Here is a 27,960-nt window from a genome sequence, read left to right as displayed (position 1 = left end):
GTGGATGGTGTCATCTTAGGTCCAACTGGTATGCCTGTGTTACCTAGACACTTACTTAGCACAATGGCGAGATTGATACATGAAGGATCACACATTGGTAGGGACGCCATGATTCTAGTGTTCCAACAGACTTGGTACAGTAAAAAGTTCAGGAAAGTAGCAGAGTCCCTCTGCCAGAGGTGCCTGTCATGTCAAAGGATGAACCCAGGAAAGAAAACAATGGTTGAATTGGGGAAAATTGGGAGGTCAGGGGGTCCCTTTGTACGAATACAGATTGACTTCATCACCATGCCCCGGTGTGAAGGGAAGTGATATGTCCTTGTCATGGTCTGTTTATTTTCAAAGTGGGTGGAAGCTTTCCCTACTCCCCAAAATGACGCAATAACAGTAGCTAAGTGTTTACTAAAAGAACTGATACCTAGGTTCGGGGTTCCAGTCACTATTGAATCAGATAGAGGCCGACATTTTCAGAATGAGGTGATCGACGAACTCTGTAAAGCCTTTGGAATATCACAAAAGCTTCACTGTGCATACCGTCCAGAGGCTTCTGGAATAGTGGAACAAGTAAATGGAACTATCAAAAACAGACTAGCAAAACTGGGTGATGCAACTGGCATGACTTGGGTGAAGGCCCTGCCCCTGGTCCTGATGGGACTCAGAAGTATTCCTGATCGCAAGACAGGCCTAAGTCCCCATGAAATCATTATGGGAAGAGTAATGAGACAAGCATGGGTGCCAGGAAGCAAACTGTTGAGTATTACTGATGATTTGGTGCTTGAATACTGCAAGAGATTGGGTGACCAAGTGCGTTCTATCTCTCGCCAGATCGGAGAAGACGCCATCCTCAATCCAACGACTCCTCTCCACAAACTGGTCCCGGGGGACTGGGTGAAGATAAAGAAGCATACTCGGAAGAGCTGCCTGGAGCCAAGGTGGGGAGAAAAACGTCAGGTGATTCTGGTTACTACCACAGCAGTCAAGTGTGCAGGGGTTCCGCGTTGGATACACGCCAGCCACACCCAGAAGGTACCACCAGACGAAGTGCCTGAAGCAGAAGGGCGTCCAGCAGGGGACTCTGCAGGAGCCAGACCAGAAGTAGCTGACGACGTACAGCCCAGTACCAGTCGAGCTGCAGAATCAGCAGATGTTGGCCCAAGAATAGTTGATAACGAACTACCAGGAGCCCAGCCTGCTGAAGGGGTCAAAGAAGCTGAGCCAGAAGTAGCTGAAGACGAGCTGCCGAGCATATGGCCAGAGGAGTGGATTCCCTTGATTGATCTCACCGAAGACCCCATTCGAACAAGTGAACGACTTTGGGAAGGTAGAGAGTGGACTAGAGAGGGAAAGCAAGGCACAGGCGAAGAACTTCAGAATCTTGAGATTCACATCAAAACTGAGGAAGGAGAAGGTCAGACAGGGACAGAGCACGTGGTTGATACAGAACAAGTGAATGCTGCAGGGCCGGTGCCCGATACTGAACAAGTGAAGGATCCTGAACAAGAGAGGAATACAGAACAAGTGATTGATACTCCTCCACTGACACCTGATATCGGGACGAGACAGACTAGACATAGTGTAATAGTTCGAGCAGAAGAAAGTCCAGAGATCGAAGTGCTTGAACAGGATCAGATAGAATTAGAAGAACGTGTTCAGGAAACAGAGTCAGAGACACTTGAAGAGCAAACACACAATTTACCTGAACCAGGCCAGATTAGTACCCAGGCAGAAGAAACAGATGCTAGCCCTGGAATTAGTCAGATAGAAGAAGAAGAAACTGAAGCAGAATTGCCACAAGCTAATGAAAATAAGAGGGCAAGAGAAGAAAACGAAGTCCAAGTACCAACCAAAAGACTTAAGAAAAGAAAGCATCTGGAGCCTAGATACATAAAGAAATTGAGACTGAGAATAAAAACAGTAGAAGAAAAACGTGCAGAAGAAAGGAGAAGTGCTCGCATAGCAGAACAACCAGAAGACACTTCCAAAAGAAGGAGTGATCGGATAAAGAGACAAAACAAAAAGTACAAGTCACCTGAATGGACACTTGTGTTGGAAGAACTTGAAGATCTCGATATCACTGACGTAAGCGACGGAGAGCCCGTCCCTGAGTACTCTGACGAAGAGGAAGAAGAGCCACCGTGAATTTGCACAAAGTAAGATACTTGTGTAGAGACACAAAGAGGGGTTGAGAAACTTCTTCTGAAGCCAAAATGTCTGATTCAAACGTGAATGGTAGACCTAGTCGCAGCGGTTGCAAAACTTGCTGCAAGGTATGTGTCTGTAGTATAGTTGTCCTGATATTACTCTGGATAGGACTAACAATTTTCATTCCCTTTGCTGTAAGCAAAGATACTAATATTGTCCCTACTGAAATTGTAAATACTGACAGTGAAGAGCTGACAACACAGAGTGTAGCTAGACATGAGAGAGCACTGAGACAAACAAAACAAGACTTAGAAGCATCAGATGAGGGAGAACTACATTATCATAGAATTAAAAACAGGACACACTTAAATGTTTTCGCAAACTTATTAATACACTATGTAGAGACTATGGAAATTGAAGATTGCTATGTCTGCATGAAGCTACCTACTTCTGTGGCTGAAGGCGTGACATACCATCACTTACCGCTGACATACGGAATCTCCTGTAGCATTTTAGCTAGTTTATTTTACAAAAGAGGACCGTTACAGTACTATTACTCTAATAATGACGTGATCTTTTCTGAGCTTCCTATACGTGGGAACTTGAATCCTGTACATACAAAAAGCGACGTAATACGATACATGGGAGACTATTTCCTGACTATTGGTGATATTGACATAGGTGAAGCACACAGAGATAACTTGACTTGTTCTTTGCATGAGCAGGAAAAGATGTTCCTGAACATGGCAGAGAAAAGGAGAATTAAAATACAAAAGAAAGCAAATGACGAAAGTCAGAAAAGACCAAGGTGGGCAGAGAACATGGAAGGCACCTCAACTGGTGGGGCGGGTCCTGCTCTGTTGCTGGATTTTGAAAAGAAAGGCAAGCTATGTCTTCACCGCGAGAAGACTAGCTATTATAATAACATTTTCATTGGTTCCAGTGAATGCGAACATAATTACAAGGTAATTGGAGGTTGGGGTTTCAAAAATGGGTCAGAGCCTGTGTTTCCTGGAATTTATTATATTTGCGGGGACAAGGCTTATTTCAAATTGCCGGATCACTGGTATGGAAGTTGCTATTTTGGCATTGTCTTCCCGAAAATATACCATGTGAATGGAGTTGCTGGAAGCAGTGAAAATACTAATGGCTTAGTGCGTAGTAAAAGAGAAAGTATAGGTGAAATAATGGGTAGTATTTTCAGTGCACTGATACCTGGAGTGGGAGTGGTTCTGAACACTCACAGAATTTGCAAATTGTCCACTATAGTGGATGTGTTGTCGACTGAGACAGCTCATGGATTTCTGCTGGTCAATACCGAAATGGTTGCGATCAGATCAATGGTTTTACAGAATCGACTTGCTCTTGATACCTTATTGGCGAAAGAGCGCGGAGTCTGCCGGATGTTGAAGGCGCAACATTGTTGCACTTATATTCCGGACAAAAGTGTGCAGCTCAAAAGATATGTGAGAAACATTACTAATTTGGCAAAGGAACTCAGACCACTCGAGGTTGATAGTGCCTGGAAGAGACTGGTAGATGGTCTCTCAAATGTAGGTCATTGGTTTGCTAGTATAGGTAAAGGCTTATTGTTTAAAGTACTGATGCCAATTGGAATTATAGGTCTCATCCTATTTTTCATATTTGTCTTTTGCAAATGCCGTAAGCACACCAGAAAGCATGAAGTGAATGCAAGAGGGGTGAAACGAAGTGTGGATGAGCTCGAATTGGAGGAAGTGAATAATCAGATCTATAAAAAGGTGAAGAATTCTCACCCTACTAAAACTGAAAGGGAAACACTGGAGAAATTGCTGGAAGAGATAGAGTTGTACAAAGTGTGAAAGAAAGTTGGCATCTGGTTCCATTAAAATTTTGTGATGATAGTAAATATCATCAAAGAGGGGATTGATGAAGCAAAGCTTCGCATATTTTGCGACTTGCTGTATTCATGAACCTCGTTTATGTGTAACAAGGTAATAAGTGTACGTCTTACTAACGTTTATATTTAGTTTAAGCAAAGTTTATGAAGCTTGCCTATGTGTATTCCTAATGCATTTAATCCATGTCCGTAAAATATGGCCGCCGCTTGTATTTAGTTACTGCGCATGCGTCAGTCACACTCACGTGTCCTGACGTGTCTGCAGAGTTGGAGGGAAATTTATGCGCATGCGTAATACATAGCTTTGCCAGTAACGTGGTACTGCTCGTGCCACTGCTCTTGTGCCTGTTATATGTAGCTAACATTTAGACTGCATAAGTATATTTTATAGTGATAAGTTGAAAGTACAAAACCCTGTGATGTGTTTTCATAATGTTATTTTTATGTATTAATTTGTTTTCGCTTACTTTTCATGTACCGCGGGGAATGGGGGTCTAACTGCACCAAAAGCCATCTTGGAGGTCCCTTCTACGCATGTGCGACTTTCTGGGGCACCGACAACCTTGGCTGATGGAACACCGCCAGTTGGCAGTGATGGGCAAGATGCTCCTGAGAACTGACCTGCAACCCTAGCAGGACGGAATCACATGTTCTTATTCCGAAACAATGTAATATATCTATTGTATTTCTATGCAGTTTCTCATGGGAACCCCGATCTCGCTAGGCGGTACCCAGATATGTAAATGAAGCATCCAAATAGTGTGTTATGATTGGTGTATTACCCAAATCCTACCTTAGGACCAATCGAAATTGGGGATTCTGACACTTTGCAACATTTGGGGGGTGGTACCCTGTCCCAAAACTGTATATCTACCCTGGGTTCACCTAGGGAATTTGTCCGACTTGTCTGGTTTAGCTGACCTGTCACTGACCCATCGTACTCAATAGGTGACTGAAGATACAGAGCGCTGCGGAGCACTCTGTCCGAAATTGACCATAGACTAAGGTTCTTCTGAACCTTAAAGTGCTGGCGAAGCACTTTACTGGGAGTTCGCTGACCCAATCGGGGTCTTGATCGATAGCTGCAGAGAGGGTGGAGCGCAGGCGTTGCTTCCAAACTGCGGGTGCGGTCCTGTCCTGAGCGGTCCTGTCCTGAGGGTTTGCTGTCCTGTCCTGAGGGTCCTGTCCTGATTCCTAATCTGAGGGTATCCTGTCCTGTCCTGGGTGTCCATTCTGCACCTGCTGTCCTCTGAGGGGTATCCTTCCTTGAGGGTTTCCTGTCCTTAAACTGACCCGTGGCCAGGGTTTGGTTTCTACACCAGTCTAGGTAAATACTGCTCTAAGTTCTTTAAACTTGCACCTTTCTATTTTTCTGTCTTTGCTTTAATAAAGACACACCTTTGCACATGTTGATTTTTCCATGTTTTTTGCCGCAAACTATTGAATCATAAAGTCAATTGCATATATTAGTAAATTGTTCCTATGCTATCCTACCTTTTGGAAATCATATTTTGCATTGCAGTTTGTCATTTTCTGATATGGTCTAGAACGGCCATACTTAAACTGTCTGAAAATTCCTTGCCTTGAATGCATAGTATTTTCTCTTTATCTCGTAATTACATTTAAATGGTTACCCTGACTTTATTTCTCTATAGTTATGTACTTTTCATTATCTTGGTTATTGACTGCCTTATTCTTGTAAGTTTAATGCTTGACGAAAACGAACTTTAGATAAACATTTTAAAACTTCCAGTTGTCCGTGGTCCTTTTACAAACAGTATTGAATGTCATTTGAATTTGCATTTGTTGCCTTTCCTTTTACAGCTAGGCCCCTGATCCGTTGAAGTTATAGGTACCCGTGTCGGTGGATGGTAAGTCGGGTACACTAAGTGATAACAGTAGGGAACACACACAATTGGTAGCAGCCCGTGAAGTCGCCCTGTCAATGAATAGTGAATTGGAAGTATATGGGCCCTGAAGCCGGAAACGGCGGAATCATTGGCTGGGTGACCTCGCGCGCTCTATCAACTCTTTACTACTCTCTAATGCTTACCTATTGCCATTGTAAATGACAATACCATATATTTATCGTTTTTTTAAAAAAATTAACAATAAATGAAAAAAATGACATTTGCAATGCCAATTGCTCTAACTTTAACAAAGACGAGACCATTGCATTGTAAATGCTTGTTGGGGTGTGGGAGGTGAATGATGGTTGTGAATGAGGGGTCTCTGCACCATTGTATCTTTTGTTGATTGCAGCTATGTTTGCTTTTTTTTGCAGCCGCTACATGCTCAGGGCACTTCTCAAAACAGACGAATAGTGACATCTAGTGGGCAGTAGAGAATACAGACCCATACCAGTAAAGTAGATCTTAGTTTTCCCCAAGTTAATATGACTGTGTTGGAGACAGTGCAGTGAACCGTACAAGAACACACGAGACAGGCTGCAGGACTGCGTGTAAAGGGCTTATTCTGAAGATCAGAACACGCTACCAATGTGCTGACACTAGCAGAGTCTGGTCGCACTGACCTAAAGTCTCCAAACTTATACCACTCAAGTTAAAACGGAACGTTCATAGTATAGGTTTTTATGGGCAAGAAGACAGGCCACAACATATCTTCCCCTTTAAAAATGAAAATACAGAAGAATGCAAACCAAGGACCTGGCTTAGGAAAGTAGAAAGAGGGGAAATAAAAATAAAGAAAGGAGTATCTCACAGGACACAGGATAACAGACAAACAACAGGAGAGGGGAAACAATTCATGTTATGAACAATGTGACCCAGACCCATGATCCCCACAGAAACTCAAAACAGGAACAAATGCCTCTGAAATGTTGGGCAAGGTTTAACGATGAATCTAGATGTTCAGGGAAAGGCTTGAAGGATTCTTGTCCAAAATGTGGAGAAAACATGGCTGACGACAAGCATATGTTCATGACCTCGAAATTATTACAACCTTTCTAGTCTAAGGTAGGCGAAACTATGTCTGAGATCCTTCAAGAAACTATAGAGGTAAGCCCCACTCGTATTTTATTTGGGATTCTCGGGAAGGGAAGAAGGGAAAGAATAGCATTGTCATCCAACTTGTGCAAGCCTTTCTTTTATACGATACTGCTGTCTAGGAGGGAAATATGTAAAAACTGGATTAACCCCTCCCATGCTGGTGACGGAACCGCTCCGTCACCAGCCAGGAACGCGCTGTGCTGATGACGGAGCGGTTCCGTCACGGCCCGCTCGGCGCACCTGCGTGGCGCAGATTCCGCGCCTGCGCTGGACGTTCCATTGAGCGGGCGGGGCCGTGACGGAACCGCTCCGTCATTAGCACAGCGCACCCGAGGCTCCTGATGGAGCGGTTCCATCACGAGCATGGGAGCGCCGCGCGGCCTCCCCACCCCCCCTAGAGCGAAGGGGTTAAGGCAAAGCACCCGCAATAAAAGACCTGGCTACAGTTTGCAAAGTATGTAAGCGCTTTGGACTTGCATTGTTCTAATTAGAAGTCTCCAATCAGAGACTCATTTATAAATGGTTGGACACCCATCCCTCTGAAAGTACAATGATTATACTAAGATGAAGGGCCAGGAAGAGTACCCATGTGAGGGCTGGGACAGAAGGTTTGTACCTTGGTCTGATTTGGAAAAGCTGACCAGATGCAATTGTTGCCACCAAAGTTTGCATCCAGGGTTATATAAGGACTAAAAAAAATCCAGATGTTCTGATTATGAATGTGAAGATTTACACATATTCTTATTTTGCTATTCCCTAAACGTAGCCACTCTGACGTCAGCCACTCTGAAGCCTTGATCTTGTTAAGAACTCCAATCCTCAACAACTTGCCATGTTCCTCCTTTAAGTGTCCCATCATGAAATAAAGTACTCTCCTGTCCTTATGTATAGTAGTCTTGGCATTGCTCATCAAAACTATTTTATGCTCAAAATCCTTGCGAAGTACCAGCTCTCCATAAAGAACATCAACAAACTCCTGAGTGATATCAACATCCTCACACTATTCTCAAGCAATAATTTGTCATGAGAATTGGGATTCAGGGTGATGGCCTGCTCCCTGTGGTGCCTACATTCTAAGAGGTTGCCGCCCCATTTAGCCACATGAAGCTTCCCCACAGTCTCTCTTCTCTGCCTTTGAGGGAAATCTTAATCACAGAGAAACCAATTAGATCAATCTTGATTCCTCCAGAACTCACAGGATTGATGCCTGGGGCATCATTCCACACAGGTTCTCCCCAATCCCATTGACACTCACATTAATGTTTCTCCCTTTATTTCCATGATTGTGCAGGAGTACTCTTTTTTTCATGTCTGGTGAAATCTTCTTTCCACCTACAGCAATAAGATATGAGCCGAATTCTGGGAATCCCATTCATACCAAGGGCTTTGGATTGGCTGCAGATTACTGCTATTATCCCTATATGTGGACAATATTATCCTGTACATTACAGAGGTCATACAATTTGGAGTCTATTCTAGACTCCAAATTAACTGGGCTAAGTCCGACATGTTTCCGCTAACCAACCTTACTGTGTCACGTAATACTGCGTCTCCCCTGATAGAATACCCTGTGTGATGGAAAGCTGAAATGGTGAACATTTGGGCATTCATGTAACCAGAGACACATCTGAACTGCTACACAACAGCTTTAGGGCCACTTTAGATTATTTCAGAACTCGTGTGGAGCGCTGATCAAACTGGTAATCCTGACCACATTTTTACACCTTTTTGTAAACATTCCTGTCTGCATTCGGCTGGAATTCTTTTGTCAGCTGCTGCAATTACTCACACGTCTGAAATGGGGAGGGGAACCGTTGTGTGTGCAATGGTCTATATTGACTCACCCTATGAATGATGGAGACGACTTATACAATAACTACTTGGTGTCACAGGCTCACCATGCAAACATTGGCTGCAGCCGCACCCACGCTAATGCATGCCCGTATAGACTGTACCTTAACACTCTGTATCCCTCTACACTCCGCCGTGTCGCAGGCCTTCGAGTAAGAGATGAGGTTGATGGGTGGGTATGGCGTGTATGGCCTGATGGGACTTAGCGACTTTCTTCACTTGCAAAATCTACTACTCTCTGTTAATGCCCGCTATTCATAACCTTTTAGTTCACCCCACACTAGAATCCACAGCTGCTTTCATCCGCGTGAGAGTGAGGGTTTTGGGAGACTTCTTTCCCAGTGGTGACTTCCTGTCTCTTCCTGTCTCTTCAAGACTTGATTATAAGGAAAGAAGAGGTACTACCCTCCGAGCTATTCTGTACTATCGCCAACTGCGTTCAGCAGCAAAAGCTGTACTTTCAAACTACCCCAAGCCCCTACGCTATCAGACAAACCATGGACATACAGTTGTGCTCAAGTTAAACATATACCATTCACCTACACACATGAATTAAAATAGCCTTCAAATTCTTGCACCTCTATTACTACACTCCAGAAAAAATGGCCAAGTTTACCCCGGATACCAGTTTTACTTGTAAAAAGTGTGGCCATCTGAACATGGGCTTTTTGCAAACGGCCTGGTCCTGCCCTAATCTACACAATTACCTCGACAATGTATTTGCAGGGCTGCAATCCATGATGGGCCTTCCTCTTGACTTGGACCAGAGGCTGGTGCTGCCTGCAGCCAGGCGCGCAGGCAACCCAACTCCCCTCCACCCCCCATTTTCTAGACTTGCTGCTTTGCTTTGCATTCAGGTGAACCCAAAATGTTTCAGTACAGAAGACAGTGAAGCAGATATCACGTTAAACTTCTATGCGCTCCGTGAGGTCAAGCGGGTGATGGCTCATATGCATCCCATCTCAAGAAGAACAGTGAATGAAGATGCTTGGCTCAGGCACCATCTCTCTGCAAGGTGCTCCACCGTGGGCAGATCCCACATCTCTTCAATTCTGGAAAATCTACACATTTCTAAGTGACTTGACCCCAGATATTCTCTTGTGTACCAATGTGATTCATAGGCTCTTAATAGTTTCTTTGGTGCACGTTCTCTCTGAAATGAAGAGCCACTCAATCGAAGGTCAGTGTAATCGCCACGAGGACTACCTTCTACAGCAGATGCTCCCTTCTCCTCTACAGCATCCTGTTGACCAAGTATCAAGAGGTCTTAGGTGTGAATGTGCATTTAAGAAACGATGAAAACGAAAACAACAAAAAGTGTCTGATGGTCAATAGGTAAGATTTATACAACAGTTCCAGGAAAAACACAGTGAATGAGCTCAGACCAGTAGTAGCTATCATACATAGCAACTGATGGGCATCAGGAAATACACAGTGAATGAGCTATGGGCAAGAGAACTATAAATAGCAACTGGTGACCATCATGAAATACACAGTGAAATGGCCATGGCCAACAGTGAACCACATTATATTGATAGCAAACAGGAAATACATGTGTGTTGAGCAGATATATTACAGTACCTGATTGTCAACAAGAACTAACCAACAAGTGACCTGTGGCCAAGAGCAGATATCACACCCTTGACATCGCGGGATACGCACTGTCACTGAGTGAGCTGTGGTCAAAATTGGATATCAGGATATCATAGAGTTCCCGATGACCAGCAGGGAATACACAGTGAGTGAGTTAGGGCAAAGTGAATATATTTAAAGAGCATGAGAGCAAGTGATGAACAAAATGGGAACACAATGGGTGAGCTGTGGCCAGGAGGGCATCCTTCTTCACAGGAAACAAGACTGAGTGCCCACAGGGGATACACCTGGAGTGAGCTAGGGCAAAAAGTGGCTCTTTCACACCTGCACGAAGCACACATAGTAAGTGAGTTGTGCACAAAAGGTAATATTCATACCCTCCCAGTGTGTACAAGAGAAATGCATCAGTTTGTGTGTCTGAGTTTGCCACAGCGTGTGGGCCTGAGGGTGCTCCAGCAGGTGGGCCTGAAGATGTCTTGACGCATGTGTCTGAGGGCCCCCCATATCGAGCGTGAGTGAGTTCCATAGCACATGTATCAGAGCATGGCTCCAAATGTTTAAGAGAGAACGCTCAGTTCTGTGTTTCGAACAGTTTATCTTCGTCGTCTGTCGGGGGTCTGGTCCTCTGAAAAAAGCCAATCTGCAAGGAAGAAAACAGGCGCGTTAGTAACACATGTCAAAACAAACATCAACCCACAGAGTATGAAGGGATGACTGCCTCTATTTTCTTGGCACAAAGCTCGCATTTGGTATGCGGCTCTACACCTGCTCTAAATCATCAAGTATGCTGGCGAGAGGCTCAGAGTGAGTCCAATACTTTATACTGAATTCTGCATGAGGCCTGCAGCTCACATGTTCAAAGCCTTGCAGTGCGGACTCAATCCTTCTGAGCTCAACAAACTGAGTACCATTAAAGTGGGTAATAGTGGCAGCTGTTATTTATAGTGCTTCAAAACAGCATAACTGTGGCAGCAAGCGCTAAATATGAAACCAGTATTGGACACCGTGACCTATTCGATATGCTCATTTTCTTGCCACCAAGATCACCATGGGGGAAATTTACTAAGATTTTGTTTCGTGTTTGCATCACAAAAGTGACGCAAAACACTGCAAAATCTTTTTTACTAATTTCCTAAATTGAGCAACAATTCACTTTCTTGGGATATACACTTGCAAAGAGAGAATTGGCCAAGGGATGGGGGAGTGTGATCCCGCCTCGTCCCACCCTGTGGGTTACAGATATGGACAGATGTATGCTGGCGGAGACAGAGGTATACAAGGCTCAGGGATGCCCAAGAAATGGGACATGAAGTGGTAAAAGTGGAATAAATACAGGGGAGATCTTTGTGTGTCACCAACTGTTGTAATGGAGATGCGTCGACAGGAGAGACTTGTGGAAGAAATGTAAGGTGCACTAGTGAGTAATGTTTTTTATAGGATCTTATGGCTAAGAGATTGTACTATGTCGTCCAATTATGTACTGTATGTCTATGATTTAAATCAATAAACAAAGTTAAAATAAAAAAATGTTGTGTGCTAGAAAAAAATAACTTTGTAAAACCTTCCTCCAGCACACCCCAAGTAACCAGCATGATTGTCACATAAATTGAAGTAATAAATTGTCACTTTGAAGTCAGAGAAAGAAAATTTAACACCACGCTACCGAGGAAGACAGGGCCCGGCATTTGACCTCTATCTTTGAATGAACAGCAAATGTGGCAAGAAAAGAAGACAAATTAAAGGCCTATTTAAAGAAAGTGAGCACTCCTGGAAGAATACAGTAAAGAGGACATGCTCCCCAGGAAGGACAAAGACATACTGGACAGTCTAAAACATAACGCCAGCAAATAGAAAGCAAGCAAATGTGAGTTACAAACAAAAAAGCCAAAGATAAGCAATGAGCGAAATTTATTCCTGGGGAAGCTTTCCAAATGTCCATGGGGATGTCTTTGCGGTAGGCTTTCACTTAAAGAGCAAGGAACAGCAAAATAAACTGCACACTGCCTCCTGATGGAGGATCTATGTACGTGCATATATTTGTATGTAACATCACATGCGGTGTCAGAGTGGTCTCTGCAGCACAAATACATCTCCAGTCGCTCACCCTTTCTTGGTGGAGAAACCTAGTTTATGTGTTATTTATTTACGCTCTTGATCTACTGCGCGAAGATCTTTTAAGGAGTCAGTGCATAGAATAAGTAATGCCAATACGCTGTCGTCCATTGGAGCAAAGTATTTAAAATAGAGGAACTGCAGTGCTCAACTGCTGCATCTGGTCAACCTTGACTCTGCATCTATAGGCCCTGAGAAGTTCAGTCCCTTTTTCATGTAGTGCTTAGTACTGGGAGGAGCTTTTTTTAAAGAGCCCCACATATGGAGAGAGACAGTAACTTCACAAGAAACTGCATACAAATGCTGAGAAGGAATACGCCACCTTCATTACAATTATAGGTGGTATTTACAAAGTTGCCCCAAAATAGCTCCTGTTTCTTTTGCATTCAAGAAAAGGAGGTAGCGGTGTTAAGATGGTGTATTTGGAGCGGTTGCTTCCCCAACTGGCTGCTCTTTAACAACTTGTTAAAAGCTTCCATACCACTAAACTTTGACATTAATTTATGTTTAATATAGTCCTAATATCAACCTTGTACTTAATTTGCAAAACAAAAACATACGTGCAAGGCCCAAAGTTTTTCTCATGAGACCGCTGTAAAGTGCCAGGGTTGCCGAATACTAATGCTTTGGTGTTTCAATTCCAATGTATGTCTCTTTCTGCCCTGCTCCACATCATCGTGTTAAAATGTCTTCCTCCCTCGGAAAGATATCTGTGACTTTACAAATCTAAATTCCTTCTGTGATTCATCCACCCTAGTGAGAACTTTCTCAACAAAACCCCCAAAAAACTCAAACCTGCTGCCACTCGTTCGGACTTGTGATATATATATATATATATATATATATATATATATATTGTCGCTCCAACTCCATCAACGCCTGCACACAGAACTCACGGTGGGTGCACAACACATGGGGATGGAACCCGTTTCGTTTCTCGCCAAAACATCGCTCACTTGTGCACTCATAGGTCGCAGTTTCCCTCCGCAGACGCGTTTCTGCTCTCGCTTCATCAGTGCGGTTTAGGACACGGGCTGTAGACTTCATGAATTGAAAGGCATTTATTGGTGTTTCATCGTCCAATAAGGAGGCGACTTCCTCCATGGGGCAATCTCATTGGATGTCTCTTGCTTTGATGCAAATGTCCCAAGCCCCTTGCCAAATCAGCCAACTACGTCCTTCGCCTGCCACCTCAATGCCGAGCTGCCTTCGGTGTCCGTTTGATACTCAGACACCTCGGATTTGTATAATCCGTGACCGCAAGGTCGGCAGCGCTGCTTTTGTTGGCGGTTCACGCAGGCAAAAAGATTGTCGCTCCAACTCCATCAACGCCTGCACACAGAACTCACGGCGGGTGCACAACACACGGGGATGGAACCCGTTTCGTTTCTCGCCAAAACATCGCTCACTTGTGCACTCATAGGTCGCAGTTTCCCTCCGCAGACGCGTTTCTGCTCTCGCTTCATCAGTGCGGTTTAGGACATGGGCTGTAGACTTCATGAATTGAAAGGCATTTATTGGTGTTTCATCGTCCAATAAGGAGGCGACTTCCTCCATGGGGCAATCTCATTGGATGTCTCTTGCTTTGATGCAAATGTCCCAAGCCCCTTGCCAAATCAGCCAACTACGTCCTTCGCCTGCCACCTCAATGCCGAGCTGCCTTCGGTGTCCGTTTGATACTCAGACACCTCGGATTTGTATAATCCGTGACTGCAAGGTCGGCAGCGCTGCTTTTGGTGGCGGTTCACGCAGGCAAAAAGATTGTCGCTCCAACTCCATCAACGCCTGCACACAGAACTCACGGCGGGTGCACAACACACAGGGATGGAACCCGTTTCGTTTCTCGCCAAAACATCGCTCACTTGTGCACTCATAGGTCGCAGTTTCCCTCCGCAGACGCGTTTCTGCTCTCGCTTCATCAGTGCGGTTTAGGACATGGGCTGTAGACTTCATGAATTGAAAGGCATTTATTGGTGTTTCATCGTCCAATAAGGAGGCGACTTCCTCCATGGGGCAATCTCATTGGATGTCTCTTGCTTTGATGCAAATGTCCCAAGCCCCTTGCCAAATCAGCCAACTACGTCCTTCGCCTGCCACCTCAATGCCGAGCTGCCTTCGGTGTCCGTTTGATACTCAGACACCTCGGATTTGTATAATCCGTGACCGCAAGGTCGGCAGCGCTGCTTTTGTTGGCGGTTCACGCAGGCAAAAAGATTGTCGCTCCAACTCCATCAACGCCTGCACACAGAACTCACGGCGGGTGCACAACACACGGGGATGGAACCCGTTTCGTTTCTCGCCAAAACATCGCTCACTTGTGCACTCATAGGTCGCAGTTTCCCTCCGCAGACGCGTTATTGCTCTCGCTTCATCAGTGCGGTTTAGGACATGGGCTGTAGACTTCATGAATTGAAAGGCATTTATTGGTGTTTCATCGTCCAATAAGGAGGCGACTTCCTCCATGGGGCAATCTCATTGGATGTCTCTTGCTTTGATGCAAATGTCCCAAGCCCCTTGCCAAATCAGCCAACTACGTCCTTCGCCTGCCACCTCAATGCCGAGCTGCCTTCGGTGTCCGTTTGATACTCAGACACCTCGGATTTGTATAATCCGTGACCGCAAGGTCGGCAGCGCTGCTTTTGGTGGCGGTTCACGCAGGCAAAAAGATTGTCGCTCCAACTCCATCAACGCCTGCACACAGAACTCACGGCGGGTGCACAACACACGGGGATGGAACCCGTTTCGTTTCTCGCCAAAACATCGCTCACTTGTGCACTCATAGGTCGCAGTTTCCCTCCGCAGACGCGTTTCTGCTCTCGCTTCATCAGTGCGGTTTAGGACATGGGCTGTAGACTTCATGAATTGAAAGGCATTTATTGGTGTTTCATCGTCCAATAAGGAGGCGACTTCCTCCATGGGGCAATCTCATTGGATGTCTCTTGCTTTGATGCAAATATCCCAAGCCCCTTGCCAAATCAGCCAACTACGTCCTTCGCCTGCCACCTCAATGCCGAGCTGCCTTCGGTGTCCGTTTGATACTCAGACACCTCGGATTTGTATAATCCGTGACCGCAAGGTCGGCAGCGCTGCTTTTGTTGGCGGTTCACGCAGGCAAAAAGATTGTCGCTCCAACTCCATCAACGCCTGCACACAGAACTCACGGCGGGTGCACAACACACAGGGATGGAACCCGTTTCGTTTCTCGCCAAAACATCGCTCACTTGTGCACTCATAGGTCGCAGTTTCCCTCCGCAGACGCGTTTCTGCTCTCGCTTCATCAGTGCGGTTTAGGACATGGGCTGTAGACTTCATGAATTGAAAGGCATTTATTGGTGTTTCATCGTCCAATAAGGAGGCGACTTCCTCCATGGGGCAATCTCATTGGATGTCTCTTGCTTTGATGCAAATGTCCCAAGCCCCTTGCCAAATCAGCCAACTACGTCCTTCGCCTGCCACCTCAATGCCGAGCTGCCTTCGGTGTCCGTTTGATACTCAGACACCTCGGATTTGTATAATCCGTGACCGCAAGGTCGGCAGCGCTGCTTTTGTTGGCGGTTCACGCAGGCAAAAAGATTGTCGCTCCAACTCCATCAACGCCTGCACACAGAACTCACGGCGGGTGCACAACACACGGGGATGGAACCCGTTTCGTTTCTCGCCAAAACATCGCTCACTTGTGCACTCATAGGTCGCAGTTTCCCTCCGCAGACGCGTTTCTGCTCTCGCTTCATCAGTGCGGTTTAGGACATGGGCTGTAGACTTCATGAATTGAAAGGCATTTATTGGTGTTTCATCGTCCAATAAGGAGGCGACTTCCTCCATGGGGCAATCTCATTGGATGTCTCTTGCTTTGATGCAAATGTCCCAAGCCCCTTGCCAAATCAGCCAACTACGTCCTTCGCCTGCCACCTCAATGCCGAGCTGCCTTCGGTGTCCGTTTGATACTCAGACACCTCGGATTTGTATAATCCGTGACCGCAAGGTCGGCAGCGCTGCTTTTGGTGGCGGTTCACGCAGGCAAAAAGATTGTCGCTCCAACTCCATCAACGCCTGCACACAGAACTCACGGCGGGTGCACAACACACGGGGATGGAACCCGTTTCGTTTCTCGCCAAAACATCGCTCACTTGTGCACTCATAGGTCGCAGTTTCCCTCCGCAGACGCGTTTCTGCTCTCGCTTCATCAGTGCGGTTTAGGACATGGGCTGTAGACTTCATGAATTGAAAGGCATTTATTGGTGTTTCATCGTCCAATAAGGAGGCGACTTCCTCCATGGGGCAATCTCATTGGATGTCTCTTGCTTTGATGCAAATATCCCAAGCCCCTTGCCAAATCAGCCAACTACGTCCTTCGCCTGCCACCTCAATGCCGAGCTGCCTTCGGTGTCCGTTTGATACTCAGACACCTCGGATTTGTATAATCCGTGACCGCAAGGTCGGCAGCGCTGCTTTTGGTGGCGGTTCACGCAGGCAAAAAGATTGTCGCTCCAACTCCATCAACGCCTGCATTCAAGAAAAGGAGGTAGCGGTGTTAAGATGGTGTATTTGGAGCGGTTGCTTCCCCAACTGGCTGCTCTTTAACAACTTGTTAAAAGCTTCCATACCACTAAACTTTGACATTAATTTATGTTTAATATAGTCCTAATATCAACCTAGTACTTAATTTGCAAAACAAAAACATACGTGCAAGGCCCAAAGTTTTTCTCATGAGACCGCTGTAAAGTGCCAGGGTTGCCGAATACTAATGCTTTGGTGTTTCAATTCCAATGTATGTCTCTTTCTGCCCTGCTCCACATCATCGTGTTAAAATGTCTTCCTCCCTCGGAAAGATATCTGTGACTTTACAAATCTAAATTCCTTCTATGATTCATCCACCCTAGTGAGAACTTTCTCAACAAAACCCCAAAAAAACTCAAACCTGCTGCCACTCGTTCGGACTTGTGATTGATATATATATATATATATATATATATATATATATATATATATATATATATATATATATATATATATATATATATATATATATATATATATATATATATATATATATATATATATATATATAAAATAAACTTGGACAATGTGCGTATGTTCTCATCATCAATAGATTTGTCAATGCTTGTCTGTTGGCAGGAGACGTCCCTAACAAACTAAAACACCCTGTTATAACTCTGCTTTTCAAGAAAACTACATTAGCCGATTACAGACTAAATTTGGGCGCCACAATCACAAAAACCCTGGAAACTATAGTAACCCCACAACTCGAGCCTACTTGGAATTAAGTGACATAAGTGACTTCCATTCAGGTGTCAAACCTCGAACAGGGACTGGCGCTACCGTACTGAACATCAGAGAGAATCTCCTCTCTGAAAGAGACAACGGAAGGGTAATGTCTTCATTTCCCTTTGACCTGTTGGCAGCCTTTGACACCACTGCCGACAGCCTTCACTTATTTTCTTCAATAGGTACAGGTCGTTCCCTGCTAACCACCACCCCCAAGGAAAATTAAGCCCCATACATCTAAAAATCACTCGTGGAAAACGGATCACTGAAATATTATCGACGGTCACATTATCGACTAGCAATAATATCGTTGAATAATTATCGACTACAAAAATATCGACTTTGTATACTTATTACACAAAATACAAATATATCGACTAAAAAATATCGAGTATTTAGAATATCGAGTACATAAATATCGTCTTATTAAATATCGACTACTAATATATCGTTGTTCATGAAATTACACCTAATACTACAAAAATATCGACTACTAAAATATAGAGTACAAAAATATCGTTTCTAAACAAATATCAAGTTATTTTTTGGACCCTTTCATGTCTATAATACCATATTAATGGTCTATAAAAGTCATTGCTCTATACAAAAAACATTTTACATATAATACCTGTTACTTTTATAACATTACTATTTATCATCATTTGCTATACATTATATTAAATGCGTTCTATCATTTGAAAAAGAATCTTTACATGTAACTAACATTTTCATAATATTTTTACACTTTCACATGTATTTTATTTAACAACTAACCTGCTTTAATGCGGAAAGCACCACATACCACCATTCTCACATCAACAAACACACCAATTAACATTAAAAAAAATCAAACTAGCCTATACAATCCTTCCTTTCATCCTACAACCAATCAAATCCAAGCACACAAAATACACATACTATAAAAGGGATAAATGCATTCTACCATTTGCTGCTGCTAACTCCATAGAAAGAAGATGCCAACACTCTGAAGATTTTGTTCCAGAACAAACATCTTTAAAGATCCAGCTCAGTACCTAATCATTCAAGTAAGTTACATTCCATTATTTAAAAATCTAAATTAGTAGTCTATTATTTTACTTATATCTCCTAACTATTCCACTTATTTAATTTTTATCTCCTCCTACTTTTCTGATAGAAACTACTACAAAAAAATTCCTAATACATGCTCCTATTTCTTCCCCTGCAAAATAAGATAGTAAGTATATATTAATGGTCTGTTATACAACAACAGCTGTTTTTAAACATTATTTCACAAGATTCATACTTAATTTAAAACATTTTATTCACAGATATTCAGCGATTTTCCGATTTCAACACTACAAATGTATAGAACTACACTAATCAAAGTATATATGTTTTTGTTAGTAAACAACCAATATTTAAAATGCTATTTTCTAAACAACATATCTTGCATATTACATCTTCCCTACAGATCCAATAAAAACATCCTACATCAACTATACCAAAAGACAAGACTACCCTTGTAAAAAATGTAAGTATACTTCAATTTGTCTAAAACTTCCGATAAAAACAAGAACTATGTTCTTAACACCATGTTATGTATTTTATATTTCCTCTACAGATATTGTGAATACATCATACATCTATTCGACCTACAGCAAAGAAAAGTACATATTTAGAAGTTAGTATACTTTTAAATATTTCCAATTTCCCAACGCTTCAAAATAATTTTTATCATATGTGACATGTATTTATTCTATCTTCTCTACAGATCTAAACTTTACTACCTTGATGTACTCCACCAAATACTACAACTCAACTATTTAAACAAGTAAGTATATGTAATGTTCACATCAAATGTAGTACTAAGCAAATTAAAAAACTGCTTTTTCCTAGGAAAAACGTTTGTTATGTATAAACATTAACTTAGCATTTCTATATTTTCATACCAACAGTAAATAAAGAAATACATACAAGAAAGTCCTTCAAAATACAGTTCTGCATTTGTGATTACTACTTTTAGTAAACGTAAGTATAAATACAACATTAATTATGTTAGCACCACTAAGTGAAATATATGTTATTTGATTTTTTTCTACTCTTTCCTAGAACAAGTAAAACAAAATGACAGAAGGTGCAGAATTTGTTATGTCACAGAAAAATAAATTACTGTTATGTTATATGGGTTATGTTTATAGCCAGGAAAGACAAAGTGGTAGAAAAGTTTTTGGGAAATGTACAAAATATTACTCAAACAAATGTTATGGAAGGGCTACTACAGAGGAAACTAATGTGCTATTTACCAGGGAACACAATCATCCCCCCAATGTCACAGAAATTGAAATAAGAGATGCTTTAGAAAGTATAAAGACTGCTAGCACACAAAGTGATAGACCAACAACACAAATCCTTAAAGAGGAACTGTTAAAAGTCCCAGCCCATGCTTCAGGTCAACTACCCTCTATTGACTCCCTAAAACGCACAATTGCATACACTAAAAGACACACTTCCACTACCCCACCCAACCCTACTACTTTTGAGGAAATTATTATTTCACCAGAAATGTCCATCACACACAATAAAGACAAATGTATCCTTTTTGACAATGAAAGCAGTACAAACAGAATCATAATGTTTGCAACTGCAAGTAATTTAAGAAAAATCCAACAGTGTCCCCAATGGATGATGGATGGAACATTTAAACCATGCCCAAAACCTTTTTATCAACTATATTCCATCCACGGGTTATACCATAACTATAACATCCCTTTCATTTACTGTTTGCTACCAAACAAACAGCAAAACACTTACACAGAAATATTAAATGTTCTCAAAAATGAAATCAATAATTATTTTCCAGAAAAAATAATTATTGATTTCGAATTAGCTATGATTAATAGCATTTTGAAAATATTTCCCCACACAGCAATCCAGGGTTGCTACTATCATTTCAATCAGAGCATAAGGAGACATCTCCAAAAATCAACTTTAAGTATTTTGTACTCAACAGATAGCACCTTTGCCTATCAAATAAAAAAATTGATAGCACTGGCCTACGTTCCTGTTACCGATGTAGCGGAACACTATAATTTATTAATTGACAGCACATATTACAAGAGGAATGAAGATAAACTAACCCCATTACTGGATTATTTTGAAGATACTTGGGTGGGAAGGTTGCACAGATCTGGACATCGACGCCAACCCAAATTCCAAATCCCTTGGTGGAATGTCTATCTTAGTACTTTAAACCAAGAGTCTAAAACCAACAACAGTGTAGAAGGGTGGCATAATGCTTTCCAAGCTACCACAAGCTGAACAAGACCCACATTCCATAACCTACTAGAAGCTTTGATAAAAGAACAAAGCTATCAAGAACTAAGAATGGAACAATCTGTGACCCAAATTGGTCCAAAACTAAGTAAACAAACTAAACAAATGTTCCGACTACTGCAAAGTCAAGTCACACTATACCCTACAACTAGAGGATTAGAATATCTGTCAATAATAGCTAAAACCCTACTATAAAAATGTCGACAAAATATACTAATATCTTCTTACAATAATGATACATATAACAATCATAAACATTTCTAAACAATTATAAATAAGACATATTTGTTTTACAAACTTATCAAAATTTTGCACATTATTTCTGAACAAATATGCAATATTTATAATTACATCACACATACACATTACATAAAGATCGACATTTCCCACCCAATAAATAGAAATATAAAAATACTTACAATTTCTGTAGATGAAAGAGACGTAATGAAGCAAAATACAATCCATACAATCCATTACAAAGTAAGAAAAATCCAATATGGGAAACCATCAAAAACCCGAAAAATATGTAAAAATAAAATAAACGCTCCAGGAAATGCCGAAAACAGTAGTGTGGACACTTTAGTATTTAAAGTGATATACACACAACTCTAAAAAAAACGGTGACGCATACCAATGTATCAATCCAATACGAAACCCTCAAAAATCCCGAAAAAAGGTTAAAATTATAAAAATCCGCTCCTGGCAAACACGAAAAATAGGAGATACACGTAAAAATATAACCATAATAAGTCATACATTAGCATCTCCGAAAAAAAACACGCTTCCTTCCATGTAGTTTTCATGCGAGGAACCGGAACCTGTAAAAAAACATACATAACGAAACCCACCCACAAATAGCCCATAAAATTTGTAAATACACTCACAATTAACATTAACCATGTAAGAAGACATTTCCTAACAATTCAAATAACACTAGAACTAAAACATACACGACGCATCTATAACGACGACATTACACCTAAACGCTACATTAACAAATCATACATACACACAAAAACACTACACAGTTCGAATATACCCTCAAACATTACCACTCAGTCATAAATGGTATATGAAATTTACCTTACCTCTCTCCACACGAAGCAACTCCCAACCGCGAGCTTCTCCAGTCTTGAATGAAGCGCAATAACCTTACGCGGTAAAAAATTAGTCCCCTTAAACCAATTTTGAAAAGGTATCATAGAAAATACAATGTTATAGTATAAAAATATAATACATACACATCGTTATTGTAACAAATTAATACAGTAGACTGATTATAATTTAAACTGTAAAAAATTTTTTTTTATTTAATATTAATTAATATATAGTAATTAATATATATTAATAATATTAAATAAGTATGTAACACTTGAAATATATGTAAAAAATGTATTTTTGTGTACATTTATAGGAATAAGTTTGTGTTTGTTTATAACAAAAAATTATTTATTGTTTTGTAAATAATTAATAATAATAAATAATATAACTTATTTATTATTATTAATATAAAAATTATAACCATTTACTATATAAATAATGCCCGTAAATAATGTATTTTTATTTCTCTGAATGTATGTATTTCTGAAAAGAAAAGATAAATGTTTAAGTTTATTAATTAATAATAATAATAATAAATATATTTGTTATTATTTTTATTAATGATTTTTTTTTATAATAATGTCTAAGTATTATAAAAGTATATAATTGCATAAATAATCTTTTACCAATACCAGATATTATTATTAAACATATGATTCCCCTTTACAGTTATAAAGTTAACAACATAATATATTTATATGTATAATTTAAAAACAACATTGTCAGAAATATGTTAAAAAAATGTCTTAATTAGTATTTCCATATCTTGAGCAAATATAATAATTGTCATGTTACTTTATAAAAATTTATATATTAAAATTAAATATTTAATAATATTAATATATAATAATAACATTATTAAATATAAATGGAAGAAACAGAAAAATAACTTGATTTTTATTTATTTCAATATAAATACTTGTTACAGAAAGTGATTGATAATAATATTTTGTTTTGAAATAAAAAATGTGAAAAAATTTTGTGTGACAAATTAAAACATGTACATAAATGATAATGTGTTATTCTGCAAATACAACATTTCCAAAAATGTTTATGTTATATTTGATAGTGATTGTATTGTATTACACATGAAAAAATTGGAAAATTGTAATAAAGTTTTGTGAAAACATCCATTTTGCATTGTCTTGTAATATAATAACACACTAATGTAAAATTATATGCAAATGTGCTGGACACTGACCAATTAATAATTGCTATTCCTACTCCAGTCAAAGTATTATCAGAGAAGTTGCTGGACACTTACCAATTATTATTTACTATTCCTACTCAAGTGAAAGTAATATCTGGAAAGGTGCTGAAGACTGACCATGTATAAATTAGAATAGCTACTTTAGTATAATGTTATAGTGTAAAATTTGTCAAATATTTATATATATTTTATAAATATTATTAACATATATTAGTAGTATATTTTTTGCTGAGTAGTTCAAAAAAATATTATTAGCATAAAAATGAGCAACTATTTTTCACAAATAATTTTCAATTATTTGTAATATTTATTAAAAAAATTCTCACACTTTATATACACAAAACAGACCCTGAACCCTAAAAATACCTCTTTACCCTAAAACTGAAAATTGTCCATGAACTCAAAAATATACTCCTTTACCCAAGAACTGGAAACTGACCCTGAACCCTAAAAATACCCCTTTACCCAAAAACGGAAAACTGACCCTGAACCCAAAAAATTCTCCTTTACCCAAAAACTGAAAACTGACCCTGAGCCCTAAAAATACCCCTTTACCCAAAAACTGAAAACTGACCCTGAACCCAAAAAATTCTCCTTTACCCAAAAACTGAAAACTGACCCTGAGCCCTAAAAAATACCCCTTTACCCAAAAACTGAAAACTGACCCTGAACCCAAAAAATTCTCCTTTACTCAAAAATTGAAAACTGACCCTGAACCCTAAAAAATACCCCTTTATCCAAAAACCCAAAACTGACCCTGAACCCTAAAAAATCCCCTTTACCCAAAAACTAAAAACTGACCCTGAACCCAAAAAATACCCCTTTACCCAAGAACTGAAAACTGACCCTGAACCCAAAAATATACCCCTTTACCCAAAAACTGAAAACTGACCCTGACCCATTAAATATACCCCTTTACCCAAAAACTTAAAACTAACCCTGAACCTAAAAATATACCCCTTTACCCACAAACTTAAAACTGACCCTGAAGCTTAAATAAACCCCTTTACCCAAAAACTGAAAACTGACCCTGAACCTTAAATATACCCCTTTACCCACAAACTGAAAACTGACCCTGAACCCTAAAAATACCCCTTTACCCAAAAACTGAAAACTGACCCTGAACCCTAAAAATATCCCTTTACCCAAAAACTGAAAACTGACCCTGAACATTAATTATACCCCTTTCCCCAAAAACTGAAAAGCGACCCTGAACCTTAAATATACCCCTTTACCCACAAACTAAAAACTGACCCTGAACCCTAAATATACCCCTTTACCCAAAAACTGAAAACTTACCCTGAACCTTAAATATACCCCTTTACCCACAAACTGAAAACTGACCCTGAATTCTAAAAATACCCCTTTACCCTAAAACTGAAAACTGACCTTGAAACATTAAAATACCCCTTTACCTAAAGAGAGAAAACTGACCCTGAACACTAAAATTCCTCCTGTACCCAAATTTAATTAATATTATTTAATTAACTAGTAATGATTAATTAACTATAATTAATAAGTTAATATATTAGCAAAATAGCTGTCATTAATGAAATATAAATATGTATAATATTTATTCCCAAACAAATATTTAATAATAACAAAATATGAAGAAAAAAAATATTTATTAATAATTACATCTACTAATTAATATTAATTAATTACTATTTATTTACTAATGATAAATATGTACCAAATTATATGAATTAATTAACAAATTATTATTTATTCTTTACCAATTAATTCATAATTTAAATTAATCACAAACATATCATAATTAATTATTTCTTTTTAATTACTCCCCACCCTTATCCTCTATTAACCCAACATCCCGCTCCTAAACATTAACTACAATTTATACCAATAACAAAGATGAAAATATTTTAGCACATTAGCTGTAATTATTTTCATGTAATTATTAATAAATTTTTCCCCAATTATTTAATGAACTATAACAAAATATTATATATATAACAATTACTGTAAATAATGTAATTAACTAATTAATATTAATTATTTACCAATTAATTACTAATACAAAATTTATACCAAATTAGATTAATTAATTAACTAATTTATATTATTTATTTTCCAATTTACTAATTAATAATAATTAATTACCAATTAATTACTACATAAAATTGTATTACCAATTATATTGATTAAATAAATAATATTATTCAATTTACAATTAACTAATTAATAATAATTAATTACCAATTAATTACTACATAAAATTTTATTACCAATTATATTAATTAATTAACTAATTTATATGATTTATTTTCCAATTAACTAATTAATAATAATTAATTACCAATTAATTACTACATAAAATTTTATTACCAATTATATTAATTAAATAAATAATATTATTCAATTTACAATTAACTAATTATTAATAATTAATTACCAATTAATTACTACATAAAATGTTATTACCAATTATATTAATTAATTAACTAATTAATATGATTTATTTCCCAATGAACTAATTAATATTATTTAATTACCAAATAATTACTAATACAATTTTTATAGAAATTTATATAAATTAATTAACTAATTAATATTAATTATTTCCCAATTAATTAAAATATAAAAATATTTACAAACATATATAAATTAATTAATTATTTTAAATTACTCCCCACCCTTATCCCCTATTAACCCAACAGTCCCCGCTCCTAAACATTAACTACAATTTATATTACTATTACAATGTATTTATATTTTTTACCTTTTTTCAACATAATATCGATATTTTTTACTTTGACTATTACTCGATATTTTGTCATGTCGATATTTTTAAGTCGATATTTTTGGACTCGATATTTTATTATCATTATTGTAATCGATATTTTTAACAACGATATTTTTGTTCTCGATATTTTATTATGTTCGATATTTTTTACTCGATATTTTGTCCATTCGATATTGTGGAGTCGATATTATGTCTGTGCACCGTGGAAAACAGCGTTTCTCCCGAGTCCTTGTCGCAATGTATGTTGGTTTTGCCCAAAAACACAACAGAACCCAGAGCGAACTAAAAATGAAACCTCACAACTACTTCCAAGGAGTGTAAAATAGAGGCCTAACAAGCTGGCACTGAAACTGACATCTTGGTCACTCGCCCTGGATAGCTCCAGACTCTTTACAGAGTCTGGCTCTCTAGGCGCTCCTCAAACTCATTCTAATTCTCGAAGAAACCTTGGAGTCCTTGTTTACAATAAATTGTAGTTCTCGACTCAGGTTACTTCTGTAACCAGGCATGTATTATCCACCCCCACTGCACACATGAGGCTCATCTACTGCTACAAACTCAAGGCCCAGCCTTAACCTCTTTGTGTGTCAACGAATAGACTGGAGTTCATGGTTGTCTCACAGCTAAAACTTTTACCAAACTGCTAAGAATACATTATTTTACTGCTCACCTCATTTTCTGTTTGGAAGGACAGAATCATATCACCCCAATTCTATAACTACTCCACTCTCTCATCAAATACAGGATCCATCGTAAAACCATCTGCTGGTGCCCATAGCCTTGCAGGGCAGAGACCAGGTCTACCTCTACAAATGATCAATTCTATATCACCCTATCAGATGCATAAGGCTGACTCCCAACACTGTCTCTTAGTGCTCCCACCAAGGTTGAAATGGTTTATTGGCAGGTCTCTGCACCAATAGGAACTCTCCCTCTGGACCCTCCGCCAATGCACCTTAGCAATGAAACATCAGGTCTTCTGGTCAAACAGTTACAGACATCTCAGCATCTGCTTCTGAAAGACTTGTAACCAAGACTACTTTCCCTCTTTCACTTCTCAATGGGCATTGTGGTGTCCTTCGGTCAGAAAAGCATATTACACAAACTCCAAATACAATAAATAAATAAAACACCCCCGCTAGGCTCCTCCCTGATCAGCCCAGGGCGCCAGCAGTGGGTCACAGTTACAATCCAAGCTTCAGTACTCAGAGGTCCCTTCCACATAGCAGACAGCAGTACTGGAAATACTCGAGTATCCCCTGATGATGTCCAGAGATGGACACACACCTGTACGATGGAGATCAAATGGGCGTGGCACTGGGGGTGGCACACCTCTGCCCATTCACGGATTGGCTTTGTCTATTGCTTTCCCAGAGGCCATTACAAGATGAGCGAAAGCCAGACCTTAGAAGTGGATAACAATGCAAAGAAGCGAGAACTAAAGTCCTGAGTTGGGGGGATTGAAACTTTCACGACCTGACATACTTGTGACCCAGGAAGGGCGCATATTAGCCTGATTCATATTTACGTCTTCCAGGAGTATAGATCTCTGGCCTCAAAGCAGTTGCCACCAACCCCCTCGCTGCTGGGAGCTCAGGCCATCTGCACCCACCTCATCAGCACTGCGTGAGAGGTCTTGTGTTTGTACCAACGCCCCCTGCCCCACAAAGAAATCATGCTTTACAAACAGTAAAAGAAA

The 27,960-nt window shown here is 39.8% G+C and overlaps 1 protein-coding gene across 3 annotated transcripts in view; it reads right to left on the bottom strand.

The window, feature by feature from the left end:
- Positions 1–10,202: 10,202 nt before the first annotated feature.
- The window catches only part of ITGA2B (integrin subunit alpha 2b), a 298,569-nt gene continuing 280,811 nt past the window's right edge, over positions 10,203–27,960 (bottom strand). For all 3 annotated transcript variants that reach the window (XM_078645167.1, XM_078645165.1, XM_078645166.1), the window contains one exon: positions 10,203–11,113. In XM_078645167.1, the coding sequence (XP_078501293.1) occupies positions 11,045–11,113 (69 nt within the window). In that variant the 3' untranslated portion in view covers positions 10,203–11,044. The remainder of the gene's footprint in view (positions 11,114–27,960) is intronic.

This window comes from Lissotriton helveticus, chromosome 5_1, assembly GCF_964261635.1.
Source record: "Lissotriton helveticus chromosome 5_1, aLisHel1.1, whole genome shotgun sequence".
NCBI lineage: Eukaryota > Metazoa > Chordata > Amphibia > Caudata > Salamandridae > Lissotriton > Lissotriton helveticus.
The sequence above is the reverse complement of the archived record's forward strand: the minus strand, read 5'-3'. Positions and strand labels throughout refer to the sequence as shown.